Raw genomic sequence first — 18,564 nt, 5'->3', positions numbered from 1 at the left:
CAAAAAGCTACATACAGATTATTCAACCCCCCAAAATAAGTCAATGTGGGAGGAGAGGGGGGTGTAAATGTACCCTATTTACAGTATCAAGGGGCCACAAATCAGCCCAGGCATTTCTACATTTTTTAAATTATTATTATTTTTTAACTTGAGGCCACCATACTGGCACATTTTGTTCCTCAATGCCCCCATTATTGGCCAGATGATCATTTTGCGCAAGAAACCAAAGTTAGATAGGCCCACTGGGCAAAACAATTGACTGGCCCATCTGGCATTTCCCCCGAAAGTTCGTCTGTGTCATTGCATCATGTTGGGTGAAAGAAAATGGCAGATTTAGGGAAAATAAACAATCAAATAACAGGATCGTCAGTCGTTAATTTTAGAAATATTTACACCTACATCACTACCACACATTTCGTACTTCTATTATTAGATACTGGGACTCATTTTTAGGTATACATGTCATCATCATATTGATCAAGATTGTTGAACACTGTTTGTTTCTCAGTGAGGAAGTTCTTGATTTCAAAGCAAACCATGGACAGCACTGCTTTCTTATTGCCAGGTCACAAGTCATCTTGTTTGTGTAAGGTCTTCAATAACTTTAACTGTAATCTAAAGTCTACAGCAGTTCGCCTGAATACTCTATTAACTCTTCTGTACTTTTATTCCTGGTGGGTGAAGGGCATCAACATACCAGTGATGCCCTTCACAACCCCTAGGCACTTAAGCGCCTATCAGAGTCCAAAACGTGTGCTTGTACGCACAGCAGTGTTCTAGAATATTGGACCGTTGGCTTTCATACTTTTTCAAATTCTCAGCGCGGCTCAAGCTATTTCTCCAACTGTCAACACATTCAAATGAATAGAGGACTTGGGGTGGTCCGAGCTGAGCGTCCCCCGCTGACGCACAATGGACGCCGGACTGTCACGTCTCTGTGTCTTTACACTGAATTACGCTTAATGCAGATCTGAAATGATAAGATCCGTATAACTATAAACAATATGGCGAAAATTCAGACCACACGGTGAAGCAATTGCCATATTGTAAAACTTATCTGATTCTTTTAGATCTACATGAGTGCCTATGGAAGAGTGGTGTAAAGTACTGAAGTTGTTGGGGGGGGGGTATCTGTACTTTACTAGTTTATATTTGACAACTTTGACTTCCCTACATTCCTAAAGAAAATAATGTACTCTTTACTCCATACATTTTCCTTTACACCCAAAAGTACTCGTTAGATTTTGAATGATTAGCAGGACAGGAAAATGGTCCAAATCACACACTTATCAAGAGACCATCCCTGGTCATCTCTACTGCCTCTGATCTGGCGGACTCACTAAACACAAGGGCTTTGTTTGTAAATGATGGGTGAGTGTTGGAGTGTGCCCCTGGCTATCTGTAAATAAATACAAAAATGTTGTGCCGTCTGGTTTGCTTAATATAAGGAATTTGGAATGGTTTACACTTTTACTTTTGATACTTAGGTATATTTAAAACCAAATACTTTTAGACGTTCACTTGAGCCATTTTCTATTAAGGTTACTTTTCTATTAATTACTTTTAATTACTTTTACTCTTTACTTTTGGGTACTTTTTCCATCACTGCTATGGAGTAGGGGCTAGGGCCCTGTTCAAATTCTGTAGAAATGCATCCTTGCTTGTTTCCTCCAGTTAAGCACAGGTCAGACAGTCGGACTGGATAGGTGTAAGCAAGATTACCACTTTCAACAATCCCACCCATTCTGATCTGTGATTACTTCAAAAGAAGGTAGGAAGGAGATATTAATTTCTGAAGTATTTAAAAACAAGGGCCAGGGTCTCACCTCAGTGCACTCATATGACCCATCTAGACCAGAGAAATCTAATGCATGATCAAGTAGGCAGTTCATCATAGCTTCAAAATGGTACTACTGCTTCTACCCTGGGACCAAACTACTCCTACACAAACAAACAGCAATGAATACACTATGCAGATTGGCTTCTTGAAAAGGGACGATACAAAATGCCTCCTACTGGGGGTAAATATACAGTATGTGACACCTGCGGTTGAAAAAGACCATCTGACATTGTCGAATCAATACAAAAGAGCAGTATCAGTTGATAGCACAAACATTTGGAAGATTATTCTCCCCCAGAGTCACCTCCCCGTCCCTAATCCAAAAGTAAACACGCATTCTCAAGGTACAGTACAAATACAGACTAGCCAATGATCAAGATCATCCTTATTTGACTAAATACAACAGCATGCTAAATAGAGTTTAAATGATTAAAATCCTCGCTATACAGGTTTCGTCGACTTGGTAGCATACTGTGTCGGGGGTGGAAGATAGTCAGTTGAAAAATCGTAGGCCGAACCGTTAATGCCAATGAACCGTTAACAGTCTGTACCACTGGTAGTTATAGACTAGTACATCAGGTTGATTGGTTGCCCATTCAACTACAGTGAGTTCAGGCGTAACAAAAGAACACTATGTACATGGACAGCAGTACAAATATATATATATGGCTTTCATTGGCACAAAATGCAGTAGGCTTCCAGGGCCAGTGCAATCAGTTGAACTGAACAATGCAAATCAGTAGCCATTTCACATAAGACCAAGTGTGGACCAATTCGGTTTCTTCTTTCGAGGTCTTTTGGTTGTCTTTAGCAGTAGAGGTTTAGGATTGCAAAATTCCAGAAATATTCCCAAAATTCAGAGGGAGTAAGCAGAAAATCAGTAATCCTCCAACTAGGATTTCTGGAAAACCTGGAAATTTAGGGAAAGTTACTGGAGTTGTACAAACCTAGTTTTAAGTTCCCGTGTCTTTCTACTTTGAGACGGAACCCTTTGCAGCGTCTCTCAAGAAATATATTTGTCACGTGTCACTCTCAGATCACGCTACATTCCAGTTATATCAAGGTTGATCAAAATGTACCGGTTGGAAAACACAGAAAGCTACTCTCTGCAGCCCAGATGTTTCACCTCGTGAAAACACAAGGCATCGCAAGGAAGAAATTAACTGGTACTACAGTTTCAAGAGGGAGCAGAAGAACATTTGGAGACACTCACTTAGGGCTGGTTTCCCCAGACACAAATGAAGCCTAGTTTCTCACTAAGAAACACTTTTATTTAACATGCCCTTTGGTCCAGGACTAGGCTTAAAGGTGAAATTTGCTGCAAGGGAAACAGCGCCTTCTGCCTGCCCCTCCAGCCGTTGTTCTGGTTTTTGTTTTGTCGCCGATGCAGAGCTGGGGAGCATCGCTCCGCTTCGACAACAAAACAAAACCAATAACAGTGGCCGTGGTGAAAATAAATATACAAAACGTGCATATTACTGCTGTTCTATCACATGTGCAATGATGTCCAAGGGGGGGGGGGGGGGAATGAGTTCGTTGTTTGCAGTAACTTCTTTGTTGTAATATCACAAACGGCCGTGGCAGTTTCAACTGGATTCCAGCTTTAATCTAGGTCTGGGAAACTAGCCCTTAATGTTGTGTTGCTAGGAGATGTATTAGTTACAATATATCACTAATACATGCATTCTACTGGCTGAGGTTAGATGGCAGAATTGACTGTATATACATCATACTAATGTCCTCCAGATCCATTGAAATAGTCCTAGGCCCTGTTCGGATATCTATAAAATGCATCCTTCCTACCTTCCTCCCTTATTTGAGGTAATCACTGATCTGTAAGTGAGTGGATTGGTGAAGACATGGTTTCCACTCCATTGCTTTCACCAATCTTACCGTGTTAGATCAGTGATATCTGCACTAGAACCTAAAATGACAGCACCGCCCCCTGCAGGTCCCTCTCATTGTCAGTTCAGAACACCAAATCACTGTTGTGATTGTTGTGGTTCATTACATAAGTACTGATCATTGGGGATAAAAAAGCCACCTAAATCCCAATAAGGGATGAAAGGGGTTATTATTTAAAGATGCATAGCTTCTAGTGCCAGATTTGATTAGCAAAGATTTAGGGATTGAATTGACCCACACACAGGAATTCACACAGCATTTAACTCGTTGTGCACGTTTGCAATCCTTCATATTTGACTGGCTCTCAGTACCCTGCTTATTTCACAAACCACGTTAAAATGAATGCATTTAAGAATTAAAGTTTTGGGGTCCTCAATAAGCCTTTCTAATGATTGTACAACTAAGTCACACTAATCTCAGGGTGATTGCACACAACAACAACAAACAGAGCTGTGTTCAATAGGCACCCGATGGAATTCAACGGACGGAAAAAGCATGAACAAAGAGGGCTTATCTAATAACAAACCCTACATTTTCATTTTCTGTTGCAAAATGTTTTTAAATCGCGAACATGACCCAAGTGCAGTTGTACTAGCAGGGAGTCTATTAGCACACAGTACGCTTGACATCACTTCTATGAGTATACAATGCTGTCATCCGATACATTTCATGTGAAACTGTCTGGGAGCTTTACAACGTTTCAGTTTTATTGACAGAGGAGGAAAGAAATAAGCAGCATCTTTAGACAACAAAACAAATAAAAACATTCAAAAAATGCAATGTGAGAGTTGGAGACCTGGAAGAAGCAGCACTAGAGAATACTGGAGAGAGAGGAGGAAATAGAAGAAGAAGGGGAGAGAGAGAGATGGAAATAGACAAAGAAAGGGAGAGAGAGAGGAGGAAATAGACAAAGAAGGGGAGAGAGAGAGAGATGGAAATAGACAAAGAAAGGGAGAGAGAGAGGAGGAAATAGACAAAGAAAGGGAGAGAGAGGAGGAAATAGACAAAGGAAGGGAGAGAGAGAGAGAGGAGGAAATAGACAAAGGAAGGGAGAGAGAGGAGGAAATAGACAAAGAAAGGGAGAGAGAGGAGGAAATAGACAAAGGAAGGGAGAGAGAGAGGAGGAAATAGACAAAGAAAGGGAGAGAGAGAGGAGGAAATAGACAAAGAAAGGGAGAGAGAGAAAGGTGGAAATAGACAAAGAAAGGGAGAGAGAGAGAGAGGAGGAGGAAATAGACAAAGAAATTGAGAGAGATGAGGAAATAGACAAGACCTGGAAGAAGCAGCACTAGAGAATACTGGAGAGAGAGGAGGAAATAGAAGAAGAAGGGGAGAGAGAGAGGAGGAAATAGACAAAGAAGGGGAGAGAGAGAGGAGGAAATAGACAAAGAAAGGGAGAGAGAGAGGAGGAAATAGACAAAGAAAGGGAGAGAGAGAAAGGTGGAAATAGACAAAGAAAGGGAGAGAGAGAGAGAGGAGGAGGAAATAGACAAAGAAATTGAGAGAGATGAGGAAATAGACAAGACCTGGAAGAAGCAGCACTAGAGAATACTGGAGAGAGAGGAGGAAATAGAAGAAGAAGGGGAGAGAGAGAGATGGAAATAGACAAAGAAAGGGAGAGAGAGAGGAGGAAATAGACAAAGAAGGGGAGAGAGAGAGATGGAAATAGACAAAGAAAGGGAGAGAGAGAGGAGGAAATAGACAAAGAAAGGGAGAGAGAGAGGAGGAAATAGACAAAGAAAGGGAGAGAGAGGAGGAAATAGACAAAGGAAGGGAGAGAGAGAGAGAGGAGGAAATAGACAAAGAAAGGGAGAGAGAGGAGGAAATAGACAAAGAAAGGGAGAGAGAGAGGAGGAAATAGACAAAGAAAGGGAGAGAGAGGAGGAAATAGACAAAGAAAGGGAGAGAGAGGAGGAAATAGACAAAGAAAGGGAGAGAGAGAGGAGGAAATAGACAAAGAAAGGGAGAGAGAGAGGAAATAGACAAAGAAAGGGAGAGAGAGAGAGAGAGGAAGAAATAGACAAAGAAAGGGAGAGAGAGAGGAGGAAATAGACAAAGAAAGGGAGAGAGAGAGGAAATAGACAAAGAAAGGGAGAGAGAGAGGAAATAGACAAAGAAAGGGAGAGAGAGAGGAAATAGACAAAGAAAGGGAGAGAGAGAGGAAATAGACAAAGAAAGGGAGAGAGAGAGAGAGAGAGAGGAGGAGGAAATAGACAAAGAAAGGGAGAGAGAGAGGAGGAAATAGACAAAGAAAGGGAGAGAGAGAAAGGTGGAAATAGACAAAGAAAGGGAGAGAGAGAGAGAGGAGGAGGAAATAGACAAAGAAATTGAGAGAGAGAGAGGAGGAGGAAATAGACAAAGAAATTGAGAGAGAGAGAGGAGGAGGAAATAGACAAAGAAAGGGAGAGAGAGAGAGAGGAGGAGGAAATAGACAAAGAAAAGGAGAGAGATGAGGAAATAGACAAAGAAAGGGAGAGAGAGAGAGGAGGAAATAGACAAAGAAAGGGAGAGAGAGAGAGGAGGAAATAGACAAAGAAAGGGAGAGAGAGGAGGAAATAGACAAAGAAAGGGAGAGAGAGGAGGAAATAGACAAAGAAAGGGAGAGAGAGGAGGAAATAGACAAAGAAAGGGAGAGAGAGGAGGAAATAGACAAAGAAAGGGAGAGAGAGAGGAGGAAATAGACAAAGAAAGGGAGAGAGAGGAGGAAATAGACAAAGGAAGGGAGAGAGAGAGAGAGGAGGAAATAGACAAAGAAAGGGAGAGAGAGAGAGGAGGAAATAGACAAAGAAAGGGAGAGAGAGAGGAGGAAATAGACAAAGAAAGGGAGAGAGAGAGGAGGAAATAGACAAAGAAAGGGAGACAGAAAGACAGACCCACAGAAGTTACATCCCTAATGGCTCCCTATTCCCTACATAGTGCACAATTTTTTGACCTGAGCCCTAGGGTCCTATTTCTGACCCTATTCCCATAGGGCTCTGGTCAAAAGTAGTGCACTACATGTATGTAGGGAATAGGGAGCCATTTGGTATGCACGAGAGAGAGGAAAAACAGACGGACGTTCCTTCGGCACCGGTGCCACGTTGGCAGCGCTCTGCAAGAGGAGAGGAGGTGGAGAGGTCAGATGCTATGGCTGCTTCTAATTTCTCCAAACTTGCAAGTGTGCACTTGCACACTCCCCCTTGAGGATTTCAACAATGAGGGCGGATTTCAACAAAGAGGGAGATTTCCTCTAGTATAGCCAATGCTTACACTAATCCAATGCTTGACAGGTAGTGCACAAGTGCACACTTTGGGATAACTTTGAACGGATTCCGGGCAAACCCTTTGATGAGAAAGGGACGAGGACAGAGAGGGAGGGTCAAAACAGTGGCCATGTTCCATCTCACTATCCTCCGTCCTTCCTTAGGATACTTCGGGTTGAAGTTTGTCCTAGCTACAGATCTAGGATCAGCTTCCCTTCCCCTGATCTTAACCATTAGTGGAGAAAATGCTAAACTGACCCAAGATCAGCATCCAGGGGCAACTGCACCCTACTCCACCTTAGGACACTTACCATCTTTCCTCCACAGATCTAGGATCAGCACCTTTCACATCAGTCCAACCCTCAACCACTATGACAGTCCCCACAAAACCTGTCTTTGTAGCTCCAGGTTAGAAGTCACTCATAACAACAGGTCTAGGATCAGCTCCTCTTTTCTTCCCACTCCTAAACCAACCTTAACCATAGTCCATTACAGTGGGGAAATAACACAAACCTGACCCATGATCAGGGTGCAGTGAGGGTGGGCAGCGACATGGGTGGGCATTGGGCAGGGGGGTGGGAAAGTCCATCCATAAGGCCCGGGGGGGGGGGGGGGGTGATGTCCCTGAGCCTTATAGGTTCTCCCCAGGCTGGTACTGGGGCTCAGTGGAGGTGAAGTAGTCCTCCAGGAAGCCCTGCAGGTACTCGAAGGTGGGCCGCTCCTCTGCGTCCTTCCTCCAGCAGGTGAGCATGAGCTCGTGCATGGAGGCTGGGCACTCAGCAGGGCAGGGCATCCGGTAGCCACGCTCCACCTGATCCAACACCTCCCGGTTCACCATGCCTGAAGACAGTGTATGGAAGGGACAGATAAATAAATAAAGAAATAGAGGGAGAGAAGAGAGAGAAACACGTTCGACAGTGTTTTTCTATAAAACCTGTTCAACTTTTGTACTGCACATGATTCCACTAGGAAATCAAATAATAGCTGAAAATAACATAGCATTCAATCCAACAGCCCTCCTCTAATTTATATTAAAAATAAACACACAGAAAAAAGACCAACCCTTCACTTCCTTCTAAGTGCAATTATATGCAACTCCTCATCTTGGACGACTGTTTAGTCAAAGTACACTGTATATGTAAACAAAGTATACTGTATATGTAAACAAAGTATACTGTATATGTAAACAAAGTATACTGTATATGTAATCAAAGTATACCGTATATGTAAACAAAGTACACTGTATATGTAAACAAAGTATACATTACTTATCTCATATGTATATACTGTACTCTACAGTGCCTTGCGAAAGTATTCGGCCCCCTTGAACTTTGCGACCTTTTGCCACATTTCAGGCTTCAAACATAAAGATATAAAACTGTATTTTTTTGTGAAGAATCAACAACAAGTGGGACACAATCATGAAGTGGAACGACATTTATTGAATATTTCAAACTTTTTTAACAAATCAAAAACTGAAAAATTGGGCGTGCAAAATTATTCAGCCCCTTTACTTTCAGTGCAGCAAACTCTCTCCAGAAGTTCAGTGAGGATCTCTGAATGATCCAATGTTGACCTAAATGACTAATGATGATAAATACAATCCACCTGTGTGTAATCAAGTCTCCGTATAAATGCACCTGCACTGTGATAGTCTCAGAGGTCCGTCAAAAGCGCAGAGAGCATCATGAAGAACAAGGAACACACCAGGCAGGTCCGAGATACTGTTGTGAAGAAGTTTAAAGCCGGATTTGGATACAAAAAGATTTCCCAAGCTTTAAACATCCCAAGGAGCACTGTGCAAGCGATAATATTGAAATGGAAGGTGTATCCGACCACTGCAAATCTACTAAGACCTGGCCGTCCCTCTAAACTTTCAGCTCATACAAGGAGAAGACTGATCAGAGATGCAGCCAAGAGGCCCATGATCACTCTGGATGAACTGCAGAGATCTACAGCTGAGGTGGGAGACTCTGTCCATAGGACAGCAATCAGTCGTATATTGCACAAATCTGGCCTTTAGGGAAGAGTGGCAAGAAGAAAGCCATTTCTTAAAGATATCCATAAAAAGTGTCGTTTAAAGTTTGCCACAAGCCACCTGGGAGACACACCAAACATGTGGAAGAAGGTGCTCTGGTCAGATGAAACCAAAATTGAACTTTTTGGCAACAATGCAAAACGTTATGTTTGGCGTAAAAACAACACAGCTGAACACACCATCCCCACTGTCAAACATGGTGGTGGCAGCATCATGGTTTGGGCCTGCTTTTCTTCAGCAGGGACAGGGAAGATGGTTAAAATTGATGGGAAGATGGATGGAGCCAAATACAGGACCATTCTGGAAGAAAACCTGATGGAGTCTGCAAAAGACCTGAGACTGGGACGGAGATTTGTCTTCCAACAAGACAATGATCCAAAACATAAAGCAAAATCTACAATGGAATGGTTCAAAAATAAACATATCCAGGTGTTAGAATGGCCAAGTTAAAGTCCAGACCTGAATCCAATCGAGAATCTGTGGAAAGAACTGAAAACTGCTGTTCACAAATGCTCTCCATCCAATCTCACTGAGCTCGAGCTGTTTTGCAAGGAGGAATGGGAAAAAATTTCAGTCTCTCGATGTGCAAAACTGATAGAGACATACCCCAAGCGACTTACAGCTGTAATCGCAGCAAAAGGTGGCGCTACAAAGTATTAACTTAAGGGGGCTGAATAATTTTGTACGCCCAATTTTTCAGTTTTTGATTTGTTAAAAAAGTTTGAAATATCCAATAAATGTCGTTCCACTTCATGATTGTGTCCCACTTGTTGTTGATTCTTCACAAAAAATACAGTTTTATATCTTTATGTTTGAAGCCTGAAATGTGGCAAAAGGTCGCAAAGTTCAAGGGGGCCGAATACTTTCGCAAGGCACTGTATATAATCTACTGCATCTTGACATCTTTATGTAATACATGTATCATTAGCCACTTTAAACTATGCCACTTTATGTTTACATACCCTACATTACTCATCTCATATGTATATACTGTACTCTATACCATCTACTGCATCTTGCCTATGCCGTTCTGTACCATCACTCATTCATATATCTTTATGTACATATTCTTTATCCCTTTACACTTGTGTGTGTGTGTATAAGGTAGTAGTTGTGAAATTGTTAGGTTAGATTACTCGTGGGTTATTACTGCATTGTCGGAACTAGAAGCACAAGCATTTCGCTACACTCGCATTAACATCTGCTGACCATGTGTATGTGACAAATAAAATTAGATTTGAAGTACACCGTCGATGTAAACCTGAAGAGGCATTGTGTGTCAACACGTTGGTGTTTTATACCTATTGTCAGCAGAGTGTGTAACTACTTGTCTTAATGTTTTCATGAAGAAAAGTCACCGGTACCTGGATATGGGACTCTGCCTTTAGTGGCCAGTTCAGTGAGCAGGACCCCGAATGACCAGACATCTGACTTGATGGTGAAGCGTCCGTAGAGTGCAGCCTCTGGCGCGGTCCACTTAATGGGGAACTTGGCACCTGGGGAAACAAAACCCTGATTGATGACACACTCTGATAAAAGACCATGGTAGCCAAAATGTCACTGTTTTAACTAGAATACATCAATACAAGCCTATTTTCCTAAAAACAAGGCTAGAGTTGAGCCTCTCTAGTCTGCCAAATGGAAAACTTGACCTTTCACAGAGTCAGAATTAGTACATTTTCCTGAAGTTATTTAGCCCCTTTATTACAATCCCTGAAGTCACAAAGTCTGCATCTAACAACTTTAAAAACAATAAACACAAGTAATCAAGAGACCAGGTGAAGCAGGGGTCCTCCAAAAACAGGCTTAGGACATACATTACACAGAGATATTGGACCCAGACCGGAGCAGAACCCTGTCTGGCGATGTACACATGATCTTCTATGAGGAGGGGGCGGCAGGCTAAAGTTGTCCACTTTACACACCGAGACCAGTTGGAAAGAAAAACAGGATAAACAGGGGTCCTCCAAGACCAGGATAAACAGGGGTCCTCCAAGACCAGGATAAACAGGGGTCCTCCAAGACCAGGATAAACAGGGGTCCTCCAAGACCAGGATAATAGGGGTCCTCCAAGACCAGGTTTAGGACACACAACTACAGATTTGGCCTTGACTGAAGCCTTACCCTGTCTGTCAGTGTACTGAAGCCTTACCCTGTCTGCCAGTGTACTGAAGCCTTACCCTGTCTAGCAGTGTACTGAAGCCTTACCCTGTCTAGCAGTGTACTCATTGACTGAAGCCTTACCCTGTCTAGCAGTGTACTCGTTGACTGAAGCCTTACCCTGTCTAGCAGTGTACTCGTTGACTGAAGCCTTACCCTGTCTAGCAGTGTACTCGTTGTCCTCTATGAGGCGGGCCAAGCCGAAGTCGGCCACTTTACATGCCAGGTTGTCCCCGACCAGGATGTTGGCAGCCCGGAGGTCTCTGTGGACGTAGTTCATTCTCTCTACGTATGCCATCCCTGCTGCAATCTATACACACACAGAGACACGGAGAGAGAGAGAGACACGGGGAGAGAGAGAGACACGGGGAGAGAGAGAGAGACGGAGAGAGAGAGACACGGAGAGAGAGAGAGTCACATCGAGAGAGAGAGAGACACAGCAAGAGAGAGAGACACAGCGAGAGAGAGAGAGACACAGCGAGAGAGAGAGAGACACAGCGAGAGAGAGAGAGACACAGCGAGAGAGAGAGACACAGCGAGAGAGAGAGACACAGCGAGAGAGAGAAAGAAAATTCGGAGTAAAAATGAACAAAAGAGGAGAAAAACTTAAAATCAACTGAAATAAGACCATTATGCCAAAAGGTATTGAACATTGTAGCGTTTGTCCCACCTGAGATGCCATATCCACTAACTGGGGTAGACGTAGCAGCTTGCCCGTGTCACCTTTCAGGAAGTCCAACAGGCTACCTATGGGAGCGACAGTGTTATCAGAATACTGAGAGAAAGAGAGAGAAGGCAGGAGAAAGGGAACACAAGAACAACGTGTGTGTGTGTGTGTGTGTGTGTGTGTGTGTGTGTGTGTGTGTGTGTGTGTGTGTGTGTGTGTGTGTGTGTGTGTGTGTGTGTGTGTGTGCGTGCGCATACACACGTGAATACCAGCCTGGACCACAGCCCATGTAGTCAGTGATGATGATGATGATGATGATTGCTCTACTGTTACCTTGGCTCATGTACTCGGTGACGATGTAGATGGGTTCCTCAGACACCACGGCGTAGAGCTGCACCAGTTTCTCGTGTCTCAGCTTCTTCATGACCTGGGCTTCCTGGAGGAAGGCCTCTGGGGACATGGTACCCGTCTTCAGGGTCTTGATGGCCACCCGCGTTGTACCATTCCATGTCCCTTTAGAAACACAGTAGCCATGGGTCAGAGTACCCAGAGTACCTAGCCAACGAAGCTAAAGGAGTACACAGGACAGCCCATGGAACAGACCTACGTTTCTGCCACAACTAACTACACAGTCCTTATATGAAGTTATAGTTGAAATACATGAAGTTGGAATAAAGGTGTCTGTTAAAATACTATTTATTATTCATCTATACTTCAAAAAACAGCGTGTGTGTGTGTGTCTTACCCATCCAGACCTCTCCGAAGCAGCCCTGGCCCAGTTTGAGGTCGAGGTGGAGGGACTCCCGGGATATCTCCCAGGCGTCGCGGGCCAGGCCCTGGGTCTGAGGCTTCAGCATCGGACACACCTCTGTCAGACAGTGGCACAGTCCATCTGCATGCTCTGTGGTTCGGTACGGGAAGACAGAGCGAGGCATACGGTCACCGCCTAGACAACTGGAACTGTTCACCCTTGTTAACACTATCCACCTAGACAGTTGTTTTGGGTTTTCTGAGAGATTGGCACATCTGACAAGTGTCAGAAATGTGTTTGGCCTCCCGAGTGGCGCAGCTGTCTTAAGGCACTGCATCGCAGTGCTAGAGGCGTCACTACAGACCCGGGTTCGATCCCAGGCTGTGTCGCAGCCGGCCGCGATCGGTAGACCCATGAGGCGGCGCACAATTGGCCCAGCGTCATCCGGGTTAGGGGAGGGTTTGGCCGGCCGGGATGTCCCCATCAAGCCCTAGCAACTCGTGGCGGGCCCGGGCGCATGTACGCTGACATCGGTCACCAGGTGTACGGTGTTTCCTCCGACACATTGGTGCGGCTGGCTTCCGGGTTAAGCGAGCAGTGTGTCAAGAAGCAGTGCGGCTTGTCAGTTTCGTGTTTTGGCGCACGCATGACTCTTGACCTTTGTCTCTCCTGAGTCCGTATCGGAGTTGCAGCGATGGGAAAGACTAACTACCAATTGGATACCATGAAGTTGGGGAGAAAAAGGGGTAAAAAGTTTCAAATAAAGACGTGTGTTCAATATTCTTATTGAGTTATTCTGTCTGTGTCGTCTGTATTCGGTTTCACTTTGATGTATTATTGACAAAGACACTGCATACCATGTATCAAAAATGATATATTTAAAATATATAGTTGGGTCGGAAATTATTGACAGCCTTGATAAAAATGAGCAAAAATCACAATACAAAATAAATAATTAAAATACTCAGCTATATTGTTTGCAAAAAACCTTGGGAATTATATTTATTAATACAATTGATCATAGAAAAATATTTTGTTTAACATATAAACTATACCTCCCCTTGCAAGAATTACAAAACTGAGCCTTTTTCTAAAATGTTTAAGGTTGGAGAACACATTCGGAGAGATCTTGGACCATTCCACCATACAGAATCTTTCCAGAACCTTGATATCCTTAGTCTGTACCTCTTCAATCCAAACCACAGGTTTTCAATGGGGTTCAAGTCCGGAGACAGATAGCCATTGCACTTTACACTAATTGGAAACGGTTGTGAAACAGAACGACTGAATTGCTCAAACCATGCCCTTGACTTTACACCATATTACAGTACATGAACAAATAAACACCAAAACATTCACTTCAAGTTTGGTGTTACTGGCTGTATAATAATCATGCTTGTAAGCATCTATTAACATATAAGGTGCTAATGATGTGCTTATAATACGTTACTCACTGCGACAGACAGTAACGGGCCAGCGTGTTACTCACCGTGACAGTAACAGACCAGGGGGTTACTCACCGTGACAGTAACATACCAGGGGGTTACTCACTGCTACAGTAACAGACCAGCTGGTTACTCACCGTGACAGTAACATACCAGGGGGTTACTCACCGTGACAGTAACATACCAGGGGGTTACTCACCGTGACAGTAACAGACCAGCGTGTTACTCACCGTGACAGTAACAGACCAGGGGGTTACTCACCGTGACAGTAACATACCAGGGGGTTACTCACCGTGACAGTAACATACCAGGGGGTTACTCACTGCTACAGTAACAGACCAGCTGGTTACTCATCGTGACAGTAACATACCAGGGGGTTACTCACCGTGACAGTAACAGACCAGAGGGTTACTCACCGTGACAGTAACATACCAGGGGGTTACTCACCGTGACAGTAACAGACCAGCGGGTTCCTCACCGTGACAGTAACAGACCAGCGGGTTCCTCACCGTGACAGTAACAGACCAGCGGGTTACTCACCGTGACAGTAACATACCAGCGGGTTACTCACCGTGACAGTAACAGACCAGAGGGTTACTCACCGTGACAGTAACATACCAGGGGGTTACTCACCGTGACAGTAACAGACCAGCTGGTTACTCACCGTGACAGTAACATACCAGCTGGTTACTCACCGTGACAGTAACAGACCAGGGGGTTACTCACCGTGACAGTAACATACCAGCGGGTTACTCACCGTGACAGTAACAGACCAGCTGGTTACTCACTGCGACAGTAACAGACCAGCTGGTTACTCACCGTGACAGTAACAGACCAGCTGGTTACTCACTGCAACAGTAATAGCCCAGTTGGTTACTCACCGCGACAGTAACAGACCAGTTGGTTACTCACCATGACAGTAACAGACCAGCTGGTTACTCACTGCGACAGTAACAGACCAGCTGGTTACTCACTGCGACAGTAACAGACCAGCGGGTTACTCACCGTGACAGTAACAGACCAGCTGGTTACTCACTGCGACAGTAACAGACCAGCTGGTTACTCACTGCGACAGTAATAGACCAGTTGGTTACTCACTGCGACAGTAACAGACCAGCTGGTTACTCACTGCGACAGTAACAGACCAGCTGGTTACTCACTGCTACAGTAACAGACCAGCTGGTTACTCACTGCGACAGTAATAGACCAGCTGGTTACTCACTGCGACAGTAATAGACCCGTTGGTTACTCACTGCGACAGTAACAGACCAGCTGGTTACTCACTGCGACAGTAATAGACCAGTTGGTTACTCACTGCGACAGTAATAGATCAGCTGGTTACTCTCCGCGACAGTAATAGACGAGCGGTTTACTCACTATGATAGTGGTAGACCAGCTGCTGCAGGCTGCTGAACTGGGTGCGTGAGGTGATGTAGAAACCACCGCTGTCTAGCTTGCGTATCTTGTAATGTTTGACGTTGAGACCTTTGGTGTTGTCGTAGTCCAACACGGACAGGCAGTAGGCTCCTGTGCAGAAAAATAGAATTACAAAATAATTTGATACATTGTCTGCATCATCTCTATGCTTCTGTGTGTGTGGAAGGAGTAATGTGTGGGTCAAAACCAGTTAACTTCAAGTTTGAATGGATCACCTGGACATCTGTAGTAGTCATACTCCAATCAAGCTAGTTACGCATCTAGTGTTCCACACTACACACACTGCATGTTCACAGCATAAACTACACCACATGACCTCATTATCCTCAAACTCAACTCTGGACCTACAAGTCCGTTTCACTGCATTTACGTCATTGTTTGGGGGAGAGGGACAAAGTGCCTCTTCAACCGTTTGGTGGGTTCATTCCGTGTTCAAATTTACTACTTCACAATAAAAAGAGGAAACTTCAACAAGGAATTTGACAATAATCTAACAGTGCTTCTACTCCACGTCTAAAATTTCTGTCGCTCTCTGAGGGGTTCTTCTCACCCTTGGTGGTCTCGCTCTCTCGGACCAGGAAGGTGCCTCGTCGGTTCTGTAAACTCAAAAGGAGCCTCTCTGAGTCGCGCCGAGTTATTTTCCCAAAATACCACCTGTGAAAGTGGGCCAGAGTGAGTGAGAAAGAACAGTGAGAACCTGCCACTGAGCAAAGTGGCATTGCACTCCAAAATCATAGTGGGGTCACGTATTCAGACCCCAAAACAAGTGTCACGTCGACGAGTCCACGCTCCAGTGGTATTGTGTGGATCCAGCTTTATTAGCACATACATTTTGTGGGGAAATTATGCAGTGCTTATCTTGTCCAACATATTTTTGATTGTGGCATATAGGTGGATCTACAAAACAGATGGCCTGGGACATGGAGTTATGCCATCAGAAGGCCACTTTTGAGAAATGAAAATGCCTAACAAACTGTGATTTTGGAGGGAAACTGTCCCTTTAATATCATTATGGAGCACCACTGAAGTACATCTGAAGTACATCTGAGAACAGGGTATTTTACTATCCAGATGGGTTTGTCCATAATCATACATCTTAGAGAGAGTTTGGCCAATGTTATTAAAGCTGGACGCCATGCTGCTTCTTCTAGGGTTGCAACATTCTAGTAACAAAATTCCCAGGTTTTTCCAGAAATCCTGGTTGGAGGATTCCACATTTCTTTCTGATTCCAGGAATCTGCCAACCAAAATTTCTGGAAAAACTGGGAATATAGGCAAAGTTAGCAGCATTTTGCAACCCTAGCTCCATCTCAGCATTCCAAACCCACGGCTGTTTCCAAAAAAAAGTCTACATTTTATAACTCGATAAAAACAGGAAAGATCGAGATGAAAAAAACAAAAAGAAAAGTTGATGTACTCTTCTGCTTGAATGGAGTCAGAGGGGGCCACATAGTTGCTGGGGATGTAACCGCTTTCTCCGGTAGTCAGAGACCGAGCCAGCCACCAGTCCCCTTCCCTGCAGCGAGACAGAGGAGAGAAGGAGGTGATGACAGGGTTATTGACTTGGACAACCAGAAGCCCTCCCTGGGTTCATTCAGAGTACTAACTGGTCACTCACATCAGATAGACACATTTGACTGTGGTTGAAGCCTAAAAACAGCCCTGGGAGTAAACCAGTGGAGGACACTGTGTTCACACCATGACATTCATAGGATCAAAAAAGATCTTAACCTCTCTTGACTAAATAATCATTTAAAAAACAGGGAAACCAAGGGAAAACAATGACAAAACGTACTTCACACACTGTCATTTTGCCTTTGAGTTCATAAGCACAAATGGTTTGGTTTGTTGTAGGTTGAGCTGACACACATCACCTCAGTGCACACTGAGGAAAAACGGGGTTGATCGGGAAGAGGAAAGGTGACGAGAAGTTAAGACAGGGGGGGGATCAGAAAGGATTAGTTCACTGACCTGAAGCTGTACTTTCTCCTAAGAGAAACCATGAAGCATGAGAGAGGGAAATAACAGACAGCAGAGAACATCAAAAACACACAGAAAGAAATGCAGCAAACAGCAGAGCACACAAGACCAGACCATAGAACAGTAGCAACAACTAACGGTGGGTACACTGTGTGTGTGTGTGATTATGTATATACACACTCACAGTTGAAGTAAGAAGTTTACATACACCTGAGCCAAATACATTTAAAATCAGTTTTTCACAATTCCTGACATTTAATCCAAGTAAAAATTCTCTGTCTTGGTTCAGTTAGGATCACCACTTTATTTTAAGAATATGAAATGTCAGAATAATAGTAGAGAGAATGATTTATTTCAGCTTTTCAGCTTTTATTTATTTATTCAGCTTTTATTTCTTTCATCACATTCCCAGTGGGTCAGAAGTTTACATACACTCAATTAGTATTTGGTAGCATTGCCTTTAAAATTGTTTAACTTGGGTCAAACGTTTCGAGTATCCTTCCACAAGCTTCCCACAATAAGTCCGGTGAATTTTGGCCCGTTCCTCCTGACAGAGATGGTGTAACTGAGACAGGTTTGTAGGCCTCCTTGCTCGCACACTTTCAGTTTTGCCCACAAAGTTTCTATAGGATTGGTCAGGACTCCAATACCTTGACCTTGTTGTCCTTAAGCCACTTTGCCACAACTTTGGAAGTATGCTTGGGGTCATTGTCCATTTGGAAGACCCATTTGTGACCAAACTTTAACTTCCTGACTGATGTCTTGAGATGTTGCTTTAATATATCCACATCCTTTTTTCCCCCTCATGATGCCATCTACTTTGTGAAGTGCACCAGTCCCTCCTGCAGCAAAGCACCCCCAGAACATGATGCTGCTACTCCAGTGCTTCACGGTTGGGATGGTGTTCTTCGGCTCCCCCTTTTTCCTCCAAACATAACAATGGTCATTATGGCCAAACAGTTCAATTTTTGTTTCATCAGACCAGAGGACATTTCTCCAAAAAGTACGATCTTTGTCCCCATGTGCAGTTGCAAACCGTAGTCTGGCTTTTTTATGACGGTTTTGGAGCAGTGGCTTCTTCCTTGCTGAGCGGCCTTTC

At 43.9% G+C, this 18,564-nt stretch overlaps 1 protein-coding gene across 1 annotated transcript in view; it reads right to left on the bottom strand.

Annotated features, from left to right (window-relative positions):
* Positions 1-7,618: 7,618 nt before the first annotated feature.
* The window catches only part of LOC139413867 (proto-oncogene tyrosine-protein kinase Src-like), a 30,268-nt gene continuing 19,322 nt past the window's right edge, over positions 7,619-18,564 (bottom strand). The window contains exons 4-12 of the mRNA XM_071161695.1: positions 16,903-17,001; positions 16,036-16,139; positions 15,426-15,575; positions 12,598-12,753; positions 12,186-12,365; positions 11,856-11,932; positions 11,342-11,495; positions 10,390-10,521; positions 7,619-7,827 (exon numbers count right to left, since the gene is read on the bottom strand). Coding sequence (XP_071017796.1) covers positions 7,619-7,827; positions 10,390-10,521; positions 11,342-11,495; positions 11,856-11,932; positions 12,186-12,365; positions 12,598-12,753; positions 15,426-15,575; positions 16,036-16,139; positions 16,903-17,001 — 1,261 coding nt within the window. The remainder of the gene's footprint in view (positions 7,828-10,389; positions 10,522-11,341; positions 11,496-11,855; positions 11,933-12,185; positions 12,366-12,597; positions 12,754-15,425; positions 15,576-16,035; positions 16,140-16,902; positions 17,002-18,564) is intronic.

This window comes from Oncorhynchus clarkii, chromosome 7 (assembly GCF_045791955.1).
Source record: "Oncorhynchus clarkii lewisi isolate Uvic-CL-2024 chromosome 7, UVic_Ocla_1.0, whole genome shotgun sequence".
NCBI lineage: Eukaryota > Metazoa > Chordata > Actinopteri > Salmoniformes > Salmonidae > Oncorhynchus > Oncorhynchus clarkii.
Note: the sequence above shows the minus strand (reverse complement) of the source record. Positions and strands in the feature narration are given on the sequence as shown.